The 23,706-nt window shown below is 41.3% G+C and overlaps 1 protein-coding gene across 3 annotated transcripts in view; it reads left to right on the plus strand.

Annotated features, from left to right (window-relative positions):
* TP53BP2 (tumor protein p53 binding protein 2) overlaps positions 1-23,706 on the plus strand; it is a 51,885-nt gene that overhangs the window by 17,850 nt on the left and 10,329 nt on the right. The window contains exons 2-13 of one of the 3 annotated variants that reach the window (XM_033144693.1): positions 4,627-4,774; positions 10,330-10,443; positions 11,547-11,626; positions 13,295-13,399; positions 14,131-14,305; positions 15,418-15,599; positions 15,947-16,111; positions 16,492-16,729; positions 18,997-19,125; positions 19,925-20,079; positions 20,834-21,317; positions 22,351-23,129. In XM_033144693.1, the coding sequence (XP_033000584.1) occupies positions 4,627-4,774; positions 10,330-10,443; positions 11,547-11,626; positions 13,295-13,399; positions 14,131-14,305; positions 15,418-15,599; positions 15,947-16,111; positions 16,492-16,729; positions 18,997-19,125; positions 19,925-20,079; positions 20,834-21,317; positions 22,351-23,129 (2,754 nt within the window). The remainder of the gene's footprint in view (positions 1-4,626; positions 4,775-10,329; positions 10,444-11,546; positions 11,627-13,294; positions 13,400-14,130; positions 14,306-15,417; positions 15,600-15,946; positions 16,112-16,491; positions 16,730-18,996; positions 19,126-19,924; positions 20,080-20,833; positions 21,318-22,350; positions 23,130-23,706) is intronic. The other 2 variants (XM_033144694.1, XM_033144695.1) reach the window with 2 other exon arrangements.

The following is a 23,706-nucleotide window of genomic DNA, read 5'->3' on the forward strand; positions in this document are numbered from 1 at the left end:
CATTTTGTATTCATATTCCTGACACGAGGAGCTACAGCTAATCTGTTTCTTGTGAACATCCAGAAAATTGTAGAAAGGATTTTGAAATTAAGTTGATTTTTTTGTTTGTTTAGGGCACAGCAGTAGTTAGAATTGAAAAAGTTGGCAGTTTCTTTTAAAGAAAAGTACTCACCATATGTGAGAAGGTTAAACATTACTTTCTACCGTAAAGATTTGTGTAGTAAAGCTATACTTAAAATAAGCAAGCTGGCAACAGTGTTGGGGAACCTGGCATTTCAAAGAACCCTTAGCATAGCTTTAGTGCTGAATAGTACAAAGAAGAAATGCACTTAATGCAGGCTGTCTCTCATTATAATTTACCACTTCCAATCCCCACTTGTTTTTCCTGTTTCACCTTCTTCTTCCGGCTGCAGGGTGTGTTGGAGCTCTGCCCTACAGCGAGTAATATGATGTAGAGATGTGCAAGGTATATAATTGGCATGTGAGCAGGCAGGTGTTTGATGAAGGAAGGTGTAGAAAAGTTTTTGAATTACAATTGTGTAACAGATGATGGAGAACAAGAGGTGTAACTTGCATCTATACAGTTACACAGGAATGATATCCCATCTACATACAGTAGTAATTTTCAAAGATGCAAACTCATGCTGCCCCCCCCCAATCCAGTTGTTTCTCTTTCTGACACTGGTAGGTTCTCTGTTCAGCAAGAATTATCAACCTCCTTTGATGTACAGTATTGGGAGGAACCTGCATTCCCAATGGTTGGCTGATTTTTCTTTTCTAGAAACATGGTCAACTAATAATGCAGCTCGGTGAATTTTATCAGTACTTTCTAATACAATTTTAGCATCTTTATATGCTTTTCTGGCACGTAGTTTCACATATTGAAGACATATATTGTACAGTCATACCTCAGGTTGCGAACACTGCGGGTTACGTTTTTTCAGGTTGTGCTTGCGCCGAAACTGGAAGTATGGGAACGGGTTACTTCCGGGTTTCGGCTCATGCGCAGAAGCGCCAAATCGCAACCCGCGCATGCACAGAAGCGGCACTGCGGGTTGTGAGTGTGCCTCCTGCACAGATCATGTTCACAACCTGAGTGTCCACTGTATATGAAAAATGACAAGGTGCATTGAGTCAAAGTTTGTATTTGGCAATGTAATGTGAAGGAGGATTTCGTTCCTTCTGTTTGAAGTGTCTACAACTAAGAAATATATACAGTGGTACCCCGCTAGACGAATGCTTCGCTAGACGAAAAACTCGCTAGACGAAAGCATTCGTCTAGCGGGAGGCTGCCCCGCTAGAAGAAAAAGTCTATGGGGCTGCCTCGCAAGACGAAAAAATTTCGTCTTTTTTTTTTTTTTTCGTTTTGCGGAGCGCGGCTCCCATTGCCGCTCCGCAAGACGAAAACCCCGCTAGACGAAAATTTTCGCGGGACGAATTATTTTCGTCTAGCGGGGCACCACTGTATCCTAGATAGCAGCAATGATGTGGTACGTTGGTTAAAATTATATTTTGTATATTTGTATCAAGCTATATTAGGAATTTGGATGCTTGTAACTCCTATGAGCTCAGAGCTACTAGTATAACATCAGCTGAGTTGTAAACTTACTTGATAGCCTTAAGCTAATCTTGAGCTCCTTCCACGCCATCTGCTATAGGGTGACAATATTGCCTCACCTTACAGAGCTGTTGAAAGTATTATTAAGATAGGGGAAACATTTTGATGTCTTAAGAAAAAGTGGTGCATAAATATAAAGTTATTGCTTTAAAATGTGTTATGAGAGATGAGGTCTTGTTTTGATTTAGCAGCTCAGTTCAGACAACATGCTAAACCTTGGATTGAACTTGTAAATATTTAAACAAACACCTGTGGTTTAGAGTTGTGTGTCTGGTCGTTGCTCCATTCAGTGTGCTGGTCTTTGGAGGCAGAACAATGGCAATCATGCCTATAGTTTGTCAACTCACACATCATGTCAAGACATATGTAGCACACACGATGGTTTCTAATTCCTGTATGCTACCCAGTCACAAGCTGTGGTTTGATGTGATGTCTAACCAAACCTGAATGTTAACAAGTTTTAAAAGTTATTTTTAAATGACAGAGAAATGTGTGTTCTCATCTACCTGATCTGCGTAATGCAGTGTGCTGTCACATAATTTGAAGCGTGTGGGTGTTGGAATCAAGCGTCTGGCTTGGAACTCTGACTTTGATTTTATATTTCTTAAACATTTTTGCTGATAGACCTATAAATGAAATATTAATTAGTGGGACGATAGTAACTCCTGTTGGAAGATATTTTGCTGCTAGAAACCATGAGTTTGGCAGCTATTGCAGATATCACAGTTCAAGGTAGCTCCAGGAAGCAAATAAATGGATTAATTACTTAGTCATCAGTTAAACCACAGAGCCTAGGGCTTGCTGATCAGAAGGTTGGCGGTTCGAATCCCCGCGACGGGGTGAGCTCCTGTTGCTCGGTCCCAGCTCCTGATCACCTAGCAGTTCGAAAGCACATTAAAAGTGCAAGTAGATAAATAGGTACCGCTCCGGTGGGAAGGTAAACGGCGTTTCCGTGCGCTGCTCTGGTTCGCCAGAAGCGGCTTAGTCATGCTGGCCACATGACCCGGAAGCTGTACGCCGGCTCCCTCAGCCAGTAACGCGAGATGAGCGCCGCAATCCCAGAGTCGGACACGACTGGACCTAATGGTCAAGGGTCCCTTTACCTTTACCTTAGATCATAGTTGCCTGCAATTTCCCTAGCCTAAACTATGGCTGAAAGCACCTTTAGTGAATACTGGACATACCATTTAAGCCATGGGTAGGCAAACTAAGGCCCGGGGGCCGGATCCACCCCAATCACCTTATAAATCTGGCCTGCGGACGGTCCGGGAATCAGTGTGTTTTTACATGAGTAGAATGTGTGCTTTTATTTAAAATGTATCTCTGGGTTATTTGTGGGGCATAGGAATTCATTCATCTCCCCCCGCCCCCCCCCCAAATATAGTCTGGCCCCTCACAAGGTCTGAGGGACAGTGGACCGGCCCCCTGCTGAAAAGGTTTGCTGACCCCTGATTTAAGCTGAAGAAGCGGCCAGCTGCAGAGTGCATGAATTTATTCAGGGATCACTTTGCCATTTCTTAAAACAGAGCTAAGGTAAGACCTACCACAACTTAACCTTCAATGCCTAAATTAAGAGAATAGTTAGCTCAAATAGATTTCAGACTTAGTCTAATGAACAGTACTTAAATTGCAATGTAGTATGTAAAAATGACTTAGAAAATGAATTATTTTGAAACAAAGTGAAGAAGGTTATGACAAATTATTTTAAGATTCATGGTTGCAGATTTTGGGCAGAGGTGGGGCTAGATAACATTGGTTCTTTCAACACATAATATTCTGTGCTTCCAGAGTGGCTTTCTAATTAACATGGATTTTGTTCCTCTTGTAAGCTTGTTAATTTTGGAGTGCTAATGGGCCGTGTGATGGTGAAATCCAGATGCTTAGCACCTCTTTAGGGGATTGCAAACAGTTTTATATATAGCACTAGGTGGTTGGGGATTCAGATAGCAAGATGCCACCTGTTTAAATGTATTACTTTAAATAGCAGCAAGTTTTTATCTGGTTATTTGAACTTAATCTCTGGGGTTGTGTGATGTTGCTTTTGGCTAAGTTGGGTCATACAAATAATATATTTATTTCGAAATTAAGCTAGTATGTTCTAGGAAACTGCTCTGTGCCTTATCCAAAGCTGCATTCATGCGAGCTGTAAGGATTTTTTTTAGCAGTTGGCACCTTCTAAGCTGTTTGTACTTTTACATACAAGAGCATGTTCCTTTATGCTGTTTTGTGTTTTTAATATTCGGTTGGGAGCCGCCCAGAGTGGCTGGGGAAACCCAGCCAGATGGGTGGTGTGTGTGTGTGTGTGTGTGTATGTGTATATATATATATATATATAAAATTTTGGATGAAGCATGCAAACCATTCCAGACTTCTCCTTTTGTCTGGATAATTCTATGTCTTTATCCTCTGTTGTTGTCGTCGTTCAGTCGTGTCCGACTCTTCGTGACCCCATGGACCAGAGCACGCCAGGCACGCCTATCCTTCACTGCCTCTCGCAGTTTGGCCACATTCATGTTAGTAGCTTCGAGAACACTGTCCAACCATCTCATCCTCTGTCGTCCCCTTCTCCTTGTGCCCTCCATCTTTCCCAACACCAGGGTCTTTTCTAGGGAGTCTTCTCTTCTCATGAGGTGGCCAAAGTACTGGATTTCAACTTCAGGATCTGTCCTTCTAGTGAGCACTCAGGGCTGATTTCTTTGAGAATGGATAAGTTTGATCTTCTTGCAGTCCATGGGACTCTCAAGTGTCTCCTCCAGCACCATAATTCAAAAGCATCAATTCTTCGGCGATCAGCCTTCTTTATCCTCTGTAGCCAATTGCTATACAGTGTTGCTTTATATAGAGAAATAATTGAAGCAGTATATTTGGGCCCCGTTCCAGTCAGGTTGTCGCATAGAAGAAAACTAAAGAGCTAACGTTGAGGTTTCTGCTTCTAGAAACTTACATCAGTGAGAACCAGAGATAAAATACATTTAGGATTTATGGAACTCTGATCTGCTCTCTTCCAGATGTTTCTTACTGTGTACCTCAGTAACAATGAGCAGCACTTCACTGAGGTGCCAATCACCCCAGAAACTACCTGCAGAGATGTAGTGGATTTGTGTAAAGAGCCTGGTGAGACTGAATGCCACCTGGCTGAAGTGTGGTGCGGCTCAGGTAAGCGTACTAACTGTAACCTGCCAGGCATCCAGACAAGTGTCTCTCTAGTTTCTTTTAACACCAGGATTAATTGTACTTTTAATTAAGGGATCACATGAGTTCATATAATTATTTGCATTGTGCAGCTTTGCTTTTAATATTAGTTGCTTTCGTGTTACTGTAAAATGAAAAGCAGATTATTACAGTGGCAGCAGCAAACAATTGTCTGCGGATCAGTTGCTCCTCTCCCAGCTGGTCTTGGACTGAAATCACAGGCTTTTGTTTCACAGTCTATAAGAGGTCTTCGGCTTGTGCCAAAAGGCTTAGCCTATGTCAAGGCATGCAATTATATGGTACCCAGAGTAGTAAGAAAGAAAACCTCCCTGAGGATCCATGGGTGGAAACGGCCTCCAAAGCAGCCTCCACCTCCCCAAAGGGCTGATCAACACTTTTTTTGTCCACCTGTATGCTTTCTTGATATTTTATAGCTTAACAAAGCTAATATAGTAGGAGGGCCAGAGGTGTAGTACCTTGGCAAAGCTGGTGACTTGTGAATTCTTCACACAAGACACAAAAGTGGGTTCCCCCACATCTTTAAGGTAAATGTAAAATCAGTCTTGGCTAGAATGTGTATTGACTTTGAAATTGGCTCTTTTAATTGGCACAATAGAGGCTCAGGTGTGCACTGGGTATTCCACTCTGTGCCAGGGGTGGGAAACATCATCTGGCCAGTGGCCCATATGCTGACCTTGCAAGCCACTTCGGCAGATGGGTGGGGCTGCCAGCCTGTCAGTTACTTGATGTCATTATGATGATGGTTGGCAACTTCAAAAGGTGTTCGCTGTCAGCACCAATTAGCACTAAAAGCAACCCTTTTTGAAGGTGTGATTGGAGTTGACAGATCATTGGAGCTGACATCCTGCCTTCCAAAAAGCCGACTGTGCCCAACTGTAGGTATGAATGGATTCAAGGAACAACCTGGAGGGCACTTTAAGCTCCCAGCTGCTCCGTTGCAGCTGCCTCCTTCCTTGGCTTCAAATACAACATCACGACAGGTGGGCATAGCTTGGTGGAAATGGCCTCATCTGACAAATGAAGATCCATGGCAGGCGTAATTTGGCCCACGGGCTGGAGGTTCCCCCATGGCTTGCTCTGTAGGGTCTATAAAACTAGGTTCTTGCCTTTTCCACAAAATTATTGTGAATAAACAAACGATATAAAGAATTATTATGCAAGCATTTATCTAGCTAAATGCTTTAAATAAAAATCTCAGAAGAGAATTGGGAATTTTCACTTCGAAAGTGGGCACTTAAATTCTGGACATGCCCCTGAAATTAATGTGGAATACCACATTTATTCATGGGTGAATGAACAGCAACGATTTTAGAATTGATATAGGAGAAGAAGCTTCATGCTGAAGCTAAGCATGGTAGATAAAGTGAAGTTAAAATGTTGTTCCCCCTCAACCCATGTATTGAAATTTTTGAAACCAATCCTCATTATATGTATGACTTTGATGATTCACAAAGCTACTGAAATCATGGAAGCCTCTTGTGTAAGGTTGGTGGGTATGTACCACCTGGTATTCTTTGTATCAAGTTGTAGGCTACTACCCAGCTCTTCTCACTTTTCCTACCTAATACCAGTATCTTTAGACAATGCTTCTTTGTCACATTGAGCAGTGATGGCCGTTCGAATAGAGTGGCATTGGTCTTAACTATGCTGTGTTGACATGCTTACCTAGGTCAGCTTGCCACAAGGGTACAACAGAACAGGGTGTGACATGAGTACAGCAGTTATTCTGCATTGTCCAAAAGACCAATTTCCTGATACTGCTATTAATCAGATTAGTTTTTTTAATAGTTTCCTGACTTTGCCTGACCCATAAGCTTGCACCCTGATTATATCTCTGAATCCTCATATTTTCTGTTCTATTCACTTTATATGATTTTATATTGCTGTTTTAGATTGTGTATTATTATTATTATTATTATTATTATTATTATTATTATTATTATTATTGATTTGTTTGCCACCCTGGACTTCTTCAGGAAGAAAGGCATGACATAAATTCAGCTAAAAGTGAGCTTGCTTTTTAGATTGTACTTTAGAGATTTGACCCCTGCTATGTTTAATACAATGTACAGGTATGTGGAAATGTGTTGCAGATGTTTGAAGTATTCAGCTGTAAATGCACACTGAACACACGTGTAGGTTTGCTAGTATACTTAAAAATTCTAGAAACAAATTTTGTATCATACAGCCTTATTGACAAGAGCAAACTCGAGACTTTCTCCAATGCTGATTATATTTAATTGGATTGAGGATGATGTGTCTGTGGAACAAAAGCCTTTAGTCAAAATTTTGCTGATTGCAGCTAGAGTCGTGTCTGAAAATGGAAGGGCTCTCAATCCCCATATATTGAAATCTTGAATTAGCAGGAAATAATGAATTGGCTAATCTGGTTTATTAGAGGTATTTTCCATGGTACAAAATTTTTCGAGAGGTGGCTGTTTTGTGAAATAGAGTAATATGAATTTTGGAAGTATTATATTTGAAAGAAGTTGAGTTATGTAGCTTTGTATTTATGAATAAATGAGCTAAAAAATTGAGAGGTTTTTTTTTTTAAAAAAAATTAAAGCAATGAGACTCACAGCTCTTTGATAAGCCTGTCCTTTTATATTGACTGATGGTTTTATGGTAAACCTGGTCTACTTATTGTTGACAGTTAATTGCCTGTAAATGGGGCCTGCAACAGAATGTTGCAGTAGGGACTGCTGTCCTTCAGTGTTATCAGCCAGCCATGCTACCTTATTCCTCCAAATTTCCCACCTACAGTCAGCATTCTGTGACACGGAGCACACTTGGTTCTCATTGGGTTATATATGTGTTTCTTCCTAGCATTTTTCCCCCTTAAAATTGAATTGAATTTATTTTACGGTCACAGACCAGCTCACTAAATCAACAATACACAACAAATACCATACACGTATATACACGTATACAGCAGCATTTAAAATATATGGATTAGAATCGGGGCATTTAAAATATTGCCTAAAAATTGCCATTTAGGGTTCTGTTCATAGCGAGAACACCGCTTGTTCTCTGAGCTTTATGGCTGCTACACAGTATTTCACTACTTTCAGGGTAATCTCAGGGTCCCTGTCTTCTACAAGGCAACCCTTAAAATTGTACTTTTGCAAACCTTGGGGTTTCCCCAAGCCTGCTGATACCTCCTCCTTCTATGTGAATGATGTTTGGCTGCATAAGTAGTAACATTCACAGAAATAGTGGAAGTGATTATGCATTAGCAACATTTATTTACAAAAATACTTACTGTAATATCATTAAAAATATCAAGGCAGTGCATAACAATATACAGTATATTAAAATGTTGTACACTGCCTTTAGATAGATAGATAGATATAACACCAGAATGAGAGTCAATGTATTGAGAATCCTAGCAAGAAAAAAAGGCATTTCCTTAACTTTTAGTTAATTTTTACTAGAATATTGTCTAAAACTACCATAAACAAATCAGCTCAGCCTCATTCAGGCCCTGCTTATTCTAAATGATAGCGATACTTTCCTTTGTGATTTACAAGATGAGCTGTTTAGCTGTCTAGACAAATAACCACGGTAGCTGCTTTTTCTGTAACAGTGACCTACTTGCTTATACTGTAAAACTAATCAGCTTTGACAGTAACCCCAGAAAATTTCCTTCTTAGGTTGTTTCAACATGGCTGCAGTTTTTCTTCCTCCTTAAAGAAAACCTTTTTGTTTTGTTTTTGTTTTTAAAAATTAAGCTAAGAACCTGTTGGACGTCATAAAAATCCTACACATCTTGTAGGAAAGTTTATAATGAGAACCACAATTGAACTACTGGAATATAGAAAGGCTTACATGCAGGGGTAGGGTGTGGTGTCCTAATGCCATTAATCATTTGTACACTTCAATCTTTATCCTTGAATGAAGACAAAACGTTATTGTCTCACTAAACCAGCAATTGCCTATTCTTATCACCAGTTTTTACCGCAATCACTTCTGTGTTCATTACCGTACCTTTTGTTCTTACATCTTGTCCCCAAAGAGCATTCAGTAAAAGTGGAAGCTTGCTGTTATTAGGCATTTGGGTGCTACCATGATAATAGTATAGGTTTTTATTTTGCCTTTAATTCAGATTGAATATGGTGGGAAGATTTTTTTTTTTTAGAAAAAGTTTCAGCCAGGGCTGCCAGCAGGGCATTATTTTCTAAATAAGTGCTGCGTTTCTTTTCATCTAAAAAGTTCCTCCCTTCGAAAATAACAATTAAAAAGGCTTCCTTTTTAAATTTATGTGACTAAATAGAGCTGTACAGTCGAACGCCTTGTAACTTGGATCATTTTGGCTCCCAAACGCCGCAAACCCAGAAGTGATTGTTCTGGTTTGCGAACGTTCTTTGGAACCCGAACGTCCGTCACGGCTTCCGATTGGCTGCATCAGAAGCCACGCCTTGGTTTCCAAACACTTTGGAAGTCAAATGGACTTCCGGAATGGATTCCTTTTGACGTCTGAGGTATGACTGTATTAGGATTGTGTGACAGACCTGTTATCAAAAATATATTGAATGGATCCTAGTGAACTAGTTCTACAGCTCATGGTGAACTTGGCAGCTTAAACCAGAGTTAAACAAAGTCAGTTTCCTTCCATACCAGACGAAGTAACAGTTTAACTTGTAACGTGTACAAAGCTTAATGAATTGACACCATGGTACCATCCATTAGATTTACTCAAACCTGTCCCCTGAACTGGGACAAGGGATATTCCTGTCCCTGTTGCATGCACCGTTACAGCTCCATCCAGTAGGATTCAGTTGCATAGGGGGATAGGAATTTGCCTTATGCAGAGTGTGACCATTAATTGATCTAACTCTGTATTGTCTACACTGACTCGCAGTTGCTCTCCAGGATTTCTTCCCAGCCCTTACCTGGAGATGCTTGAGATTGAACCTTGGACCTTCTGCACGCAAAGCAGGTGTTCTGTTCTTTCCGTTTGTAACTCGAGGTACCACAATATGCAGACATATTTGGCACATGGGCGCATTTGCAAACTGCAGAAGCTGCCATCACACTCGCTGCAACAAAGCGCACACCACATCCTATTTTCTACAGTAGAATGCTTCTTTAAAGCCAGATTTCAGCAGAAGGTGAGGCATCTGCGTCTGCATGTGTACCCAGATCTGCTACACTGGCGACTTCTGAGTTGCGTCTTGCCCATGTGTGTTGCTGTATTTCTTGGTAAAAGTGACATAGCTGTTCTGTATCAAGTTCTCTTAGAAGTGTTTCCTGGTTTGTTAGGAAAGCATTTCCCTGTTTCTCCTTCCACCCTTTTAAAGACTGCTTTCACATGATTCAAAAGGGACATACTCAGTGTGGATGAACTCTGCAACTTTTGAATAGGAGAATGTGATGGATACACTGCAAATACACCTTTGGTTCATCACATAAAACATCCTGCAGAGGCAGGTTACTACTGAAAGAGAGAGAGAGAGAGAGGAAAAAAATATAGAAAGAACTTGCTCTGTATCTTTCAGAGCGCCCTGTAGCTGACAACGAGCGCATGTTGGATCTTCTGCAGCGCCATGGAGTCCAGAGAAATGAAGTTAGGTTCTTTCTTCGCCATGAGCGGTCTCCTAATCGAGAAGCTGGTGAGTGTTAATTCTACTTTTTTGAGTGCAAGCCCAGTGTGAAACTTTGGAGAGGGTGCAGTGGCTCTTCATGCAAGTTCATTTAACCTAAATTAGGGGTGGAGAACTGGGTTTGACTGGCGTGCAGGATCCTGAGGCTCCTGAACCTCCACAGGCCCTTTTGACAGGTGGGACATGACGCAAGACGAAGCATTTGCCATCATGGTTTGAAATCACAAACGACTGGGCAAAGACACAAGGCTTTGTTGATGCTACTAATCAGTGTTGCTTGCAAACCTGCTTTTGACAGGGAGTTATGTAATTACCTACCTCACACCCGACATGGTTAGGACCTCTCTTGGCCTTAATTAGGCCTGCTGGCTGGAGACTCTCCACTGGTGGCCTAGATGTATTGGACACCCAGCTGTGTGGAAGGCAGAAGTGCAGCAGAATGTAAAGCTCCCTGGATTGTGTGACGGGAATCTCCTTTTAGAGGCACATTAATGCTTTTGCCAACTGGATAAATGTTGCATTCCATACTTGCTTCTCATTGAATACAGTGATGCAGTGATTTCAGAAACCACAATTTCTTTTTCTTAATTCATGTCATATTATTCTTCATGTTCTTTACTGATTAATCAGGAAGCCCCTTTGGCTGTTTTGGTTGACTAGGGACATGTGTTTGAATTTTTGTCACAATTGGAAGCTAGCTATGGTGCAATGAAGCTAAAGGGTCCCTGTTTCACAGACCAGTCCCTTAATTGTGCCTTAAAAGCTGAGTTCATGCAAAACATTTATTTGGCCTGCTGCTATTTTTTTTATATATATAAAACTTGTCTGCTTTAATTTTCATGAAAAATGTACCTCTTGTTTCTCTTCTCTTGTCCCCTGCATACCTGACAAGGTTAATACATTTATTGCACAGGCAGCATTTTGTATGGCAGGGCTGCTGTTGTGCTTACATTGATTTTCAAGTGTTGTTGGATGACTTTGTACCAAGTCTGAAACTGCAAACCTGCTTGTTCCTTCATTTCCTCCTCCAAATCTTGTAGAGAGATAGTTTATATTAAAAGCATTCTTCTTCTTTTTTAAACTTTTTTTTTTGTTCACTTCATACTTAAAAGGGAGCGGACCAAGAGTGCAAGATCCAAGCTTGAAGAGAAATGGTGTAAAAATGCCTGGTGAGCGAAGAATAGAGAATGGAGTAAGTATTTAGCATAAAGCTACTTAAATGCAATCAAGGAAATAATTTCCTTTCGGCTTACAAATTTTATTTTTTCTCCACCTAATTATGAAACCAGAAATATTTATACGACTTCCACGGTCAGTTGTTACATTAGTTAATAGGTTCAATCACAGAATACTACCAATTACTACGGTCTCTGAAGGGATTTCACTTTGTGATGAGATCTCTCTGTATTTTTTAAAAGCATGTAAACTCTCCTTATGTGAAGTCTAGATTGAGGAATCCCAAACTGGCTGCAAAAAGCAGGAGGCGGGGAGCCCTCTTGCCAATTAGAAATATGTGACCAGCCTGCTCTGTATTTGTTTTGGGGGGGAGCCTCACCAAACAGGCTGAGTGTTTTGCGCAAGGTTTCATGTTCCAAGCCTCCCAATACCCACTGTGTAGTATAAAGTGTGAGGCTTCCTGACATTACTGGTATCAATTCAACCTTTTAAAAAGCCCACAGAAGTTACCAATCCTCAAAATATTTACTAGCCTGCCAAGAAGCCAGTAGCTTGCATTTCCATGCTGGCTGCAAAGAAAAGAAGCTAGCTCCTTCACAACCAGCATGGAAATGCAAGCTCCTGGGCTCTTAACAGGTAAAAATAAAAAGGTGCATTCTGACATTGGGAGCTGGCAGGGATGTGGGGATCTGTCCCTTCTCTACCCGCCTGCTCTCTCATTTGCATGGTATTCCTGGTCGCCTATGGTCACAGAGTTGTTTATGGCTACCAGGCGAATTGTATCTTGGGAATTGAGAAAATGGTCCTTAATTTTAAAAAGTTACACATGTTTAGACTATGTGAGAGGGGTGGAATAGACATGTGTCAAAAAGAGGTTCAAAGATTTTCTCAAGGCAAATCTAAAAAAAATGTAGTATAAATACCGACAACTGGGAAACACTGGCCTGCGAGTGCTCCAGTTGGAGAACAGCCTTTACCAAAGGTGTCATGGGTTTTGAAGATGCTCGAACTCAGGACGAAAGGGAGAAACACATTAAGAGGAAGGCACACTTGGCAAACCCTCACCATGATCAGCTCCTGCCCGGAAACCTATGTCTCCACTGTGGAAGGACGTGTGGATCCAGAATCAGCCTTCACAGTCACTTAGGGACTCATTGTTAAAACCATGTTTATGGAAGACAATAATCCTTGGCAAAGAAGAAGAAGAGACGTGCCCAGTATAGTGTTCTTCTTTGAACCTTTGCTGGATAGGTTTTTCTTGATGCTCACCATGTTTGGGATCTGAAAAAAATGTCTTTCCCACTCCAAAATCAGTTCCTGTGTGTTCATGTTGTGCCATTGCCTGAACCCCCATACAGCATGTGGCTTAACTCTCTTGTTGGGATAGTGAACCTGCTTCTGACTTGTGGTGCTCTTTGGATCAGGATGGAGCAAATTGATGTCTGGATTCTATTTGAGTTGGAGGTTTGGTGGTTGTCCAGAATGCACTGGTACAAAAGTATGCCAGTAGCCTGTTTTTATCTTCTTGAGTAGTCCTTGCTTTTTTACCTTCCACCATGTCTCCAAAATGGTACAGCAATCCGGCCTTTAATTCTGAAGCCAGATGGGCAGTGTACTATATAGACTTCAACATAATAGTATGCTTATACCAAACTCTTACATATGTGTATATATTTAATTACTGAAGGTCAATGCTCCTCGGATGGATATGACTTTAGCTGAATTGCAGGAAATGGCATCACGTCAACAGCAACAAATAGAGGCCCAACAGCAAATGCTGGCTAACAAGGTTTGTTGAAATAAGTGCCCCCCCCCCCCCCCGGTAAAAATTACCTATGAATAAAAAAGTATGGGAAAAGCAGCTTCTAAAAAATGTGAATTTTGTAAAGTGCTAAATATTAAAAGTGGCTTCCTTGGATTTCTTAAAACAGCCTGTTTTGGGGGCAAACAAGTTTGTTACTGTGGACTGAGAGCTGTGCCTTAATTTGGCCATGACCACCTTCAGTGCCAAATGTTATGTGTTCTTTTTGAATATATCATATATGTGTTAGGAAATCCTGTGGTTCCCTGAAAACTTGCTAGAGTTCTGAACTGGGAAGATTGGTTACTGAAGGTAAGCATTTCTAAAAGAGGGTTTGCTCACCAAATTGAGGGCCAAGTGACAAATGATGCTGTGGGATTTAAGTTCAATATTTAAGCTCTTTTTAAAAAGAGAATTGTAGGTGTTTTTGTCTCCAGCCTTTCCCTTGGAAGCCATTTTTAATTATATAAATTGCTGTGGCTGGAGGAAGATATGGGAACCCTAAACTATTTGTTTAGCTTTGTACACTCATCTTCCTTTAGTTTAGTTGGGTTTTAAAATATTTTTAGTAATTAAGTGAATTGCAGTGCTTACTATTGTAATGCACAATGCATAAGCTGAAGTAGGTTGTGTCTGCTCTAGAAATCATATGTCATTAGTATATCACCATTAAATAGTTTAATCACAATGATTATAATGCTTGTTTTGTTGACTTGCAGGAGCAGCGGTTAAAATTTCTGAAACAGCAGGACCAACGGCAGCAACAACAAGCTGCAGAGCAGGAAAAACTCAAAAGATTAAAAGAAATTGCTGAGAATCAGGAAGCCAAGTTGAAGAAAGTGAGAGCTCTCAAAGGTCATGTGGAACAAAAACGGCTCAGTAATGGGAAGCTAGGTGAGTTGCTAGAGGTTTTTTGGATAACTGGTTTATAATGTCTGTTTCAAGTTAGTGTTCAGATGTTCCTATATAGAATTTTTTAGATATTGGCTGTATTCTCATATAATGTTGGGTCGTGGTTTATTCAACAAATGAGTTGTCTCACAGACAAGCAAACAAGCCATGTCATGTTTCTCCAAAGCATGGTTAGTTTTGCAGCTACTCTTGCCTCATGAGTGAGTATCTAGAGTGGGGTGGGCAAACAAACCATGGTTAGGCAAGGCTCTGTATTGAGGCATAATGCTAAAACACAGTTAAAACAAGCCATGGTTTTTTTAAACCAACAGCAAACTTTCAGTGTGGCAGACCCTGCCTTGTGGAACTGCCTACCTGTAGAGGTTTGGCAAGAACTGTGCCTGCCTATCTTTAGACATCATCTGAAAACTGTTGTCTAGACAGTTCAGTGTGATTTCCACTTTTTTTTAATGACATTTTTATTGATATTGATTTTATTATATTTATATGTTGTAAGCCACCTTGATAAACATTTTGAAAGTGAAGATTATAAATATTTCAATAAACAGACAAATTATATTGATACTGATATTCTCCCTTGCTTTGATATGATACATTTTGCAGGTGTATCTTCCCAACTCTGAATTTTTCCTGTTCCTCCCCAGGCCATTTCAATGCAGCAAAAAGTGTACTGTAAATGAATTCAGCGGCATACAGTCCAATATCATTTTATACCTCCCTTGCCTAGCAGAAAATTGCTTCAATTCAAACCCTGTGTGGCACTACCCGGTGGTTAACTATCTTCAGATCCTAGAACAAAATCTCTCAAATTTGTTCAGGGCTTAAATAATGCACATCTACCTGTCTTCTCCCCCCCAAAAAAGAGTGTTATACGTGTTATTTAGCCATTTTGATGAAAAAAATAATGTCCATAGGACCTTTCTTCTGATAAATATACTATATAAATTCTGAAGCTGATAACTTGTAGCTTCTGATTGATGTAACCTTCTTTGAGCTTCTGGGCATATCTGCCCCTTTAGCAGCTGCCTTGGAAGCAGCCAACATTTGGTCATTTCTCAGCAACAGCCATTGAATTCTGTCTTCTTCCTCTACAGTGGAGGAGATTGAGCAGATGAACAGTTTGTTCCAGCAAAAACAACGAGAGCTGGTACTGGCTGTGTCAAAGGTAGAGGAACTTACTAGGCAGTTGGAGATGCTGAAGAATGGCCGGATTGATGGTTACCATGACAACCAGTCAGCTGTCGCTGAGCTTGACCGACTGTACAAGGAGCTTCAGGTAACCGCAAGTCTGCTCTACAGACCTGGAGTAAGGGAGGCGGGCAGGTCACACATTGCCTGGCAAAGGAATTTGCTTTCACCTCTTGCCTCTGACAAAGCCAGAATTGTCCAACCTGCTTAACAGTCAGCATAGTTTGTGTCTTCTGTATTCTTCTCAGTGTCGATTGTTGTCTACCTTGACGCACTTGTGTACAGAAGCAAAGCCCACCCAGAACTTCCATGCGTGCTCCTACCCTTTCAGAATTTGCATTTTTTAAAATAAAAAAAATAGTTTTGTGCATCGCGGCAACCACCCTGGAAGTTATTTATTTTGCATTCCTAATTTCCCCTCCTGAATGCATTCAGCTGAGGAACAAACTGAACCAGGAGCAGAATGCCAAGCTGCAGCAACAGAGGGACTCTTTAAACAAACGCAACTCAGAGGTGGCAGTTATGGATAAGCGTGTTAATGAGCTGAGGGAACGGCTGTGGAAGAAGAAGGCTGCGTTGCAGCAAAAGGAGAATGTCCCGGTGAGTGCCAGGCACCCCCCCCCAAACCCCCACAAAAATGCTATTCTAACACTGAAGTATTTTCTGAGAAGTATTTGGTGAGAAGTTGCTGAGAAGCTTTGTGTCTGCCATATCCCTAACATTTTCATTGTAGCATGAAAACCGCTTTAAATAATACATTAACATTAACCTATTTAGTCCTTTGTTCCCACACCTTTAGTGCTTTCTTTCCACGAAAGTAAATATATTGTGTATACAGAGCCTATTCATTGTGTGTGTGTGTGTGTGTGTGTGTGTGTGTGTGTGTGTGTGTGTTCCCGGGGGTGGGGTGGAGAGATTCCCCAAAAGATGGATTGTATGGATTGCTTAATTATTTCTTAATCTCTATGCATCTTGTGTAGGTGTCTCCAGATGGGAATCAGCCACAGCCAGTGGTATCTACTCCAAGTCGAGTGGCAGCTGTTGGCCCTTACATCCAGTCTTCCACCATGCCACGCATTGCCTCAAGGAATGAACTGTTAGTCAAACCAGTCTACCCTGATGGGACTTCAGCCTTGCAAGCCCCTGATGGTCCGTTGAAAACGCAGACTCTCCCAAACATGAGAGCTGGGATTCTTTCACAAGTGAAAGCTCCTGGAGGTAACCGTATCATCATTTTCCTCTGGTTTTTATTCATGCAAAGTGTGTTGGTATTTCCTGTTGTCGCCTGGTCCAATTTTTTTAATCCTTCTGATGCAGAACTTGCTAAGTATAGCAATTAGCCACCTATGTTTAATTTAGCTGTTTGAAAGGAACATTTTTCTGGAAGTAACTAATCTTTTCTCTCTCTGTTTCCTCTAATCACCTTAACTAGGTGAGAGGCAGTGCATTCTATATGGTAGTTTCAAGAACAAATAAGATTGTAAATGCTAAACAGGGATAATTTAGACATATATTAAAAACTCTCACTGCTCAACAAGATTTTTTTTTTTAATCTCAGCATTATTTCCATTGATATCTTATGGCAATATCCCACATTTCTGGCATTAGTGTTTAAACATAATCCTGCAAATAAGGACTTTATTGGATAATGCTCTGTTTGTAAATGGTAAATATTAGGAGCAAGTTGTTTATCCAGAAGAAGAGGCACTGTATAGTTAATTCTTCTTTGTATGGTATTCTTGTTTTTTCTCCAGTGAGCAAGAGTGTTTATGGATTTCAATCTTGATATTAAAAACACTTTGAGAACCTATTTTTTTTGTGAAATGCTTATTAGGGGTGTACAAAATACTCATGTCTCAATATGTACAACTGTTAAAAGTACATGTCTTGCAAATTTATTTTTGGTGAGCCTGAGCTGTTTGGTGTTTTATCCTAGTTTTAAAGTTACATATTTAAATTATAGCATAGAAATAGGATGCATTAATTTTAAATTGTGCATTCTCTCCCTGCCTCTCCCTCAGCAGTCCATTTGCTCAAGCAGTGTTAAGTGTTCTGTGAAAACTGCCTTGTGATTAAGCCTGTGAGATTTGTGAATGTTAGGATTGCGTTAGGGGAGATTTAATTCACCTTCCTTACTACAGTATCTATGAATTCATGTGAGTGGCCTTCAGTGAATTAAGCCTGTTTTAGCCTTCTCCATCTACAAGAAAAAGGAATTACACTATATATAAGGGTCTGGTGACTTCTGTTTCAGTGTATCTGAAGAAGTGTGCATGCACACGAAAGCTCATACCAAGAACCAATTTAGTTGGTCTCTAAAGTGCTACTGGAAGGAATTTTTTAATTTTTTATTTTGTTTTAACTTTCCCTTAGTTATTTTTACAAGGATGATAGAAGATAGCTACTGAGTGTTGTAATGCAATGCATTTTCGTATAAAGGCTACAGCTGCTGCTCTGGAAACTAAGAGATCATATGGAGGGACCAGATTTGTTGATAGCTGATTATAAATATCAGTTTTCAACAGAGTTCTTGTTAGGAATTTTGTACTGATTTTTAAAATCAAGTTGTGCTTACCAATATGTAAACTGAGTTTCCATTTCCGTATGTTAATTCCTTTATCTGGGTACTTATGGGCAGTATCCCTACAAGTTGTGTAATGCTAACAGACCTCACAATCAGTGTAGTCCTTGGTGTTTTCACAGTTCTTTGAATATTGGAAATATTCCCCTGATTGTACACCACTGTGTCTCAATCGCTTCTAATAACGACACAGTGGTACCTTGGTTTATGACCATAATCCGTTCCAGAGGTCCGTTTGTAAACCAAAACAGGTTGTAACCCAAGGCGTACTTTCACCAATGGGACCTCCAAAAAAAATTGTTCATAATCCCCCAAAAATAGTTCGTAAACCAAAAAAAATGTTCGTAATCCAAAAAAAGTTCGCAAACAGGGACACGCACTTCCGGGTTTGATGTGTTTGTAATCCAAAACGTACACAAACCAGACTGTTCGCAAACCAAGATACCACTATACTCCTTTCAGCAGCAGAGCCCAGTTAATACCAGAGACTCCTGATTTGTCATGATCAGCTAAGCTCAGTCTGCATCTTTTATATATGGAACATAAATGTGATTCTTTTGTTCTTGAACTAGAATTGCCTTTGGTGCATTATTTATTTTCCTCTACTGCCGCTGTTTCAGGGGAAAATGCCAACTGAAATTGTGCTAATAGTTTAATACTGTGACCATAATTAACAAATGGGCAAAAGCTAATAGGTCCAGTGAAACATGTCTCCAGCCACACCTGTTTCTGACTCCTTTGAGTGCTTTTGCCTGGGTAGAATGGGTCATTGATCTGTGATAATGCCTCTCGCTTGCCTGGATGAAGAGATAATGTGCATGTATGTGTAGTGTGCCTTGTATTCTGGAGAAGCCCCCCCCCCCATTTTCCTTCTCCTTATTTTCTCTGTTCCCTTTTACTCCAGGTACCACACCTGCTGGTTCAAAACCTCCACTCGCTACCAGTGACTGGAACAATGCGAGCGCTGGCCATGTTATCAGCCAAGGGCTAACTTCCATGGTGACCAAAGCCAACTGTAGCAATGAAGTGCAAGGTAGGTCCCTATGGTGGTATGTTTGTATGGGTGTTTCTGCCTCTTTCCAAAATAAGCAGAGCATATCTTTGTAACCCCAATCGTACATAAGAAGAAGAAGAGTTTGGACTTGATATCCTGCCTTTCACTCCCCTTAAGGAGTCTCTTAGCGGCTAACAATCTCCTTTCCCCTCTTCCCCCACAACAAACACTCTGTGAGGTGAGTGGGGCTGAGAGACTTCAAAGAAGTGTGACTAGCCCAAGGTCACTCAGCAGCTGCATGTGGAGGAGTGGAGACGCGAACCCGGTTCACCAGATTATGAGTCCACCGCTCTTAACCACTACAGTACACCACGCTGGCTCTCATAGTGTACTTTAAAGAAGATAAATTGCCTGTCAGAAGGGTTGTTTGCTCTTATTCTGGGTTGGGGTGGCTTCTCTCTCCCAGAATCTTGCTGATGTGCTTAGTCAGCTCAGATGCTTCTCTTCATTTCAGTAGCTCAGGTGGTGGAATGGTTAACCTAATTTTCTTTTGGAGCTGTGACAGTTCTCTGTTGATCCCTCTTCAGCTTAATGTTTTGACCCTTAAAGTTGTAACAGGGCTGCTTGCACAGACGGCACTGGCTTCCAACTGGTATGCTTTATTTGTGGCTGATATTATTATGGGACACCCCCCCCCCCCCCCGGTCCTGTCCATTTCTTATGAGAAGACAGTGTTACTTCATGCAGAATCTTTTTAGCTGAGTAGTGTGCTCCCCCCACCCCCCAAAAAAGTATTTCAAAAGCTTACTTAAAATCTAACCCTTCTTTTGTCTTTTAGTTGGTGAGGTAGATGTTCCTCTTAGAGAAAGGGAGAAAAAAGTACGCCCCTTTTCCATGTTTGATTCTGTTGACTCAAATGGAGCTGTTGGAGTGCCTGCAACAGGTACACTGAGAAAAAACCAGAGCAGTGAAGACCTACTGCGAGACGGCCAGGTATTTGGACGTATAATGCCTTTTGAGTTGCAATCTGAACATGCTCTCCAAGCATGCTTGAGAAGCCTCTCAATCCATGTGCTACTGTGAACAGCGGCCACAAATTTATGCTAAACATCTCGTTCTGTTGTTAGCTAGTGTGATCTGCTGGGGATAATTAAAAAACTTGATTTTAGATTAGCCAAAGATTCAGTGGGGTGTTGTTGTTTTTTTGGCAAATAATAATCACTCCCTTCTGTTCTCAATCTGTAAAAACTGGGAATGATAACAACAACAAAAACCCTCCTTTACAGGCTGGTGGTTCCTTGCATGATCGAGAAGGGAAATTGTACCACCTGTCTACAGGGGCAAGGAAGGGAAAGTAAATATTTAAAAGAAGATTGTAGAAATATTAAGGCCCTGGACATTTGCTAAAAGACCTTCCCTGATGGTGATTTGGTGCACCCCATTTTAGTCTTTGGGTAGACCCAATGTAAGATGCTGCCTGTTACATATCTGTTACCAACTTCAGAACTGAAAAATAATTGGAAAGTTATCAAAGGTTATATTGGAAACAGGAAAGTCATACTGTGAAAGTGTACCTTCTTAAGCTATACAATTCATGTTCAGGGCTAGAAGGTAGTAATATCTCTGCATATTATATGCAAACCCGTGTGTCTTTGATTTGCTGTTCTACAGCAGTTTGGTTTCTCCTTTGACCCCATCATTCTTAGAATAGATTTTCTATTTTCCTGACAATTGTTTTCTCTTACAGACTGGCACTAAAAATGCTGCAAAAGTGCCGCCACCTGTTCCCACCAAACCAAAACAGATAAACTTACCTTACTTCGGCCAAGCTGGTCAGCTGCCTTCTCCAGATGTTAAGCCTGATAGTAATATCCAGAAGCTGCCTCTGACAATTGCAGCTGTAGGAAACAAGCAGAAGCCACCAACCCAGCTCACTCCACCAGCATCTCAGCAGGCCCAGCAAAAGATCTGTGTGTCTCCAAGTGGCCTTCCTGCTAATCCGGATCTGACTCTTCTCAAGCAAGAGAGTCCTCCTGCGGCAGCTGTGAGGCCTTTTACCCCTCAGCCAGCCAAAGAGGCTCCCCCGCCACCTTTCAGAAAGCCGCAGACGGTTGCTGCAAGTTCTATCTATAGCATGTACACAAAGCAGCAGACTCCTGGGAAGAACTTCCAACAGGCAGTGCAGAGTGCCCTGACAAGGGCACAGACCAGAGGACCCCATTTTCCAAGTGGTGAGCATTTGGTTTCACTTTGCTTTTCCAGAGCATGTCCTGCATTACCAAGGGAACTTAGATTCTCTAAAGGGGTGTTGGGGGGGGGGGGAGGCCACAGGATGAGAAGTCAGTGTGAACCCTAGTGAGAATTCAAAGAGCCAGTATGTCTTTAAATAACCTGTTCTAGTCACACCAGTTTGCTCATATTTTCGGTCGGATCTAGAACAAGTTAGTGGTGCTTAAGCCCCTGGGAAAATCAATATGGAAAGCTAGTAAAGTGGTAATGTAACATTTCCTTCCTGAAGGATTTACTCCCCCTCCCCAATAACTATACGAATAAAATGTCCAAATTAAACTTCATAAATAACTTACAGCGCTTTCATATATTTTTCATTCTGCTACAATGAAGTAATCAATATTGGTGCGTTGCTTTTCATTTCATATCAATTACACAATATAAAATAAAAAATGTCATTCCCTCTTAATACTCAAGTGGGGGTGGTTTGTTTGTTTGAAAGATGTGTGCCATCAGGTGCAGATCTCAGTGACCCCAGTTTCTTCTAGAACTCTGCCGTGCAGCTCAGTGGGGGAGAAATAACTGCCCTTCCTACACTGTATTGCTCAGATTCAGGGATTCCTGCCTTTTGAGCCTCTGTTGAAGAGCATTCTATAGTACAGAACTCTGTAGTGTTCTATAGTGTTACATTGCTTCTCTTTAGGTCTAACACGACTCCAGCTAGAATTGGAACACTGTTGCCCAGTGCTAGGTTTCAGACTGACCAAGTGGTGACCCCTCATAGTACAATGTTTAGGCTGGCAGCACACCATAGTTTTGTTGCTGGTCCCCTACTTCTACATGCTTTTAATCATATTTATATGAAAAACCTTATGGTCATATTAGCAATTTTGATACAAACAAGCTGGATTTGTGTTGATAAGTCTTACGTTGAAAAGTCTCACCTGTGTAATGTTTGTGCTTGTAGGTTTTGCATTTTCCTGTTTCTTGCTGCCAAACTTATTTACGGCTTCCTTTTTCTGATTTGTTCCTCAGTGTATGGAAAGCCAGTTATTGCTGGAGCCGGTCCCCCAAATCAACAGCAGCAGACTGAGAATATTTATTCAAATACTCAAGGCAAGCCAGGCAGTCCAGAGCCTGAAATGGAGACCACAGCTTCAGCCAGTGAAAATAATGAAACGGAGCGTATTCCTCGTCCACTCAGCCCAACAAAGCTGTTGCCTTTCTTGTCAAATCCTTACAGAAATCAAAGTGATGCAGATCTGGAAGCCCTTCGGAAGAAGTTATCCAATGCCCCAAGACCACTGAAGAAGCGTAGTTCTATTACTGAGCCAGAGGGTCCTAATGGCCCCAATATTCAAAAGCTCTTGTACCAGAGAACAACTCTGGCTGCTATGGAGACTATCTCTGCCCCATCCTACCCATCAAAGCAAACTTCCGCAGCTGCCACTGAAGGCTCAGCAGAAATCCCAAACCCATATTTAAGCACAGAAGTGGCCAAAGAAGTAGTTCCACCTTCACCTGAGCCAACTATTGCAGAAGAGGCAGAAACGGCAAATGCCGATCAGAACGCAGGGCCTCTTCCTCCATCAGGCCTAGAGAGCGTTCCTGAGGGGATTTCTGATGACATCTCCCTTGCTCCGCCTGAAATGGAAGAACCGAGTCTGGACGTTCCCTTGCCCATAGACATGTACATGGAGGAGTATCCCCCCTACCCACCGCCTCCCTATCCTTCAGGAGAACCAGAGAGTTTGGGAGAGGACTCGTTCAGCATGCAACCTCCCGAAGTCACGGGGCAGTTCTCTTTGCCACCTGTAAGTGTTCGTCTTGGTTGTTTTAGGCACTTAACACTGAGGTGGTATATTGTGACGCTTCTCTGTAGACAAGGTGGCGCAGGTCTGATGATTGCCCACTACACATTGCCGTGATGCATTATCTTTTAATTTCATTTGGTGGAAGCCCTGTTGCAACTGAAGTAAGGGAAAGATGTGCTTCGCTGTGTCCAGGGAATCTGTCGTCTTATTACAGAACAAGTTTTAGTTGTGATTCTCCGATACATCCACGGTAGAAGCCGGTTTATGTAGCATCTCCTCTTGAAGCAGGTGCTAGGTTAATAATATTGGATATCCTCAGTGATGTTTCTGGATCATCTTGTTGGAAATGCAAGCTACTAGGGAATAGCAAAGGCGAGAGCCCTAAAGCATGCAAATGAGCTTCTTCATTCCTGCCCCTTTTCTTGCCAGCTTGCACATGGCAAGACAGTTTGCTCCCTCAGAACCTTATTTGCTCCTGCATCCACAATTATTTTTGCCACCCCCGTCTCTTCAGCTGAATATTTGACTGTGTTCTGTTTGAGATTTGTTCTGGTATACAGTCATACCTCATGTTGCG

Source organism: Lacerta agilis, chromosome 3, assembly GCF_009819535.1.
Source record: "Lacerta agilis isolate rLacAgi1 chromosome 3, rLacAgi1.pri, whole genome shotgun sequence".
NCBI lineage: Eukaryota > Metazoa > Chordata > Lepidosauria > Squamata > Lacertidae > Lacerta > Lacerta agilis.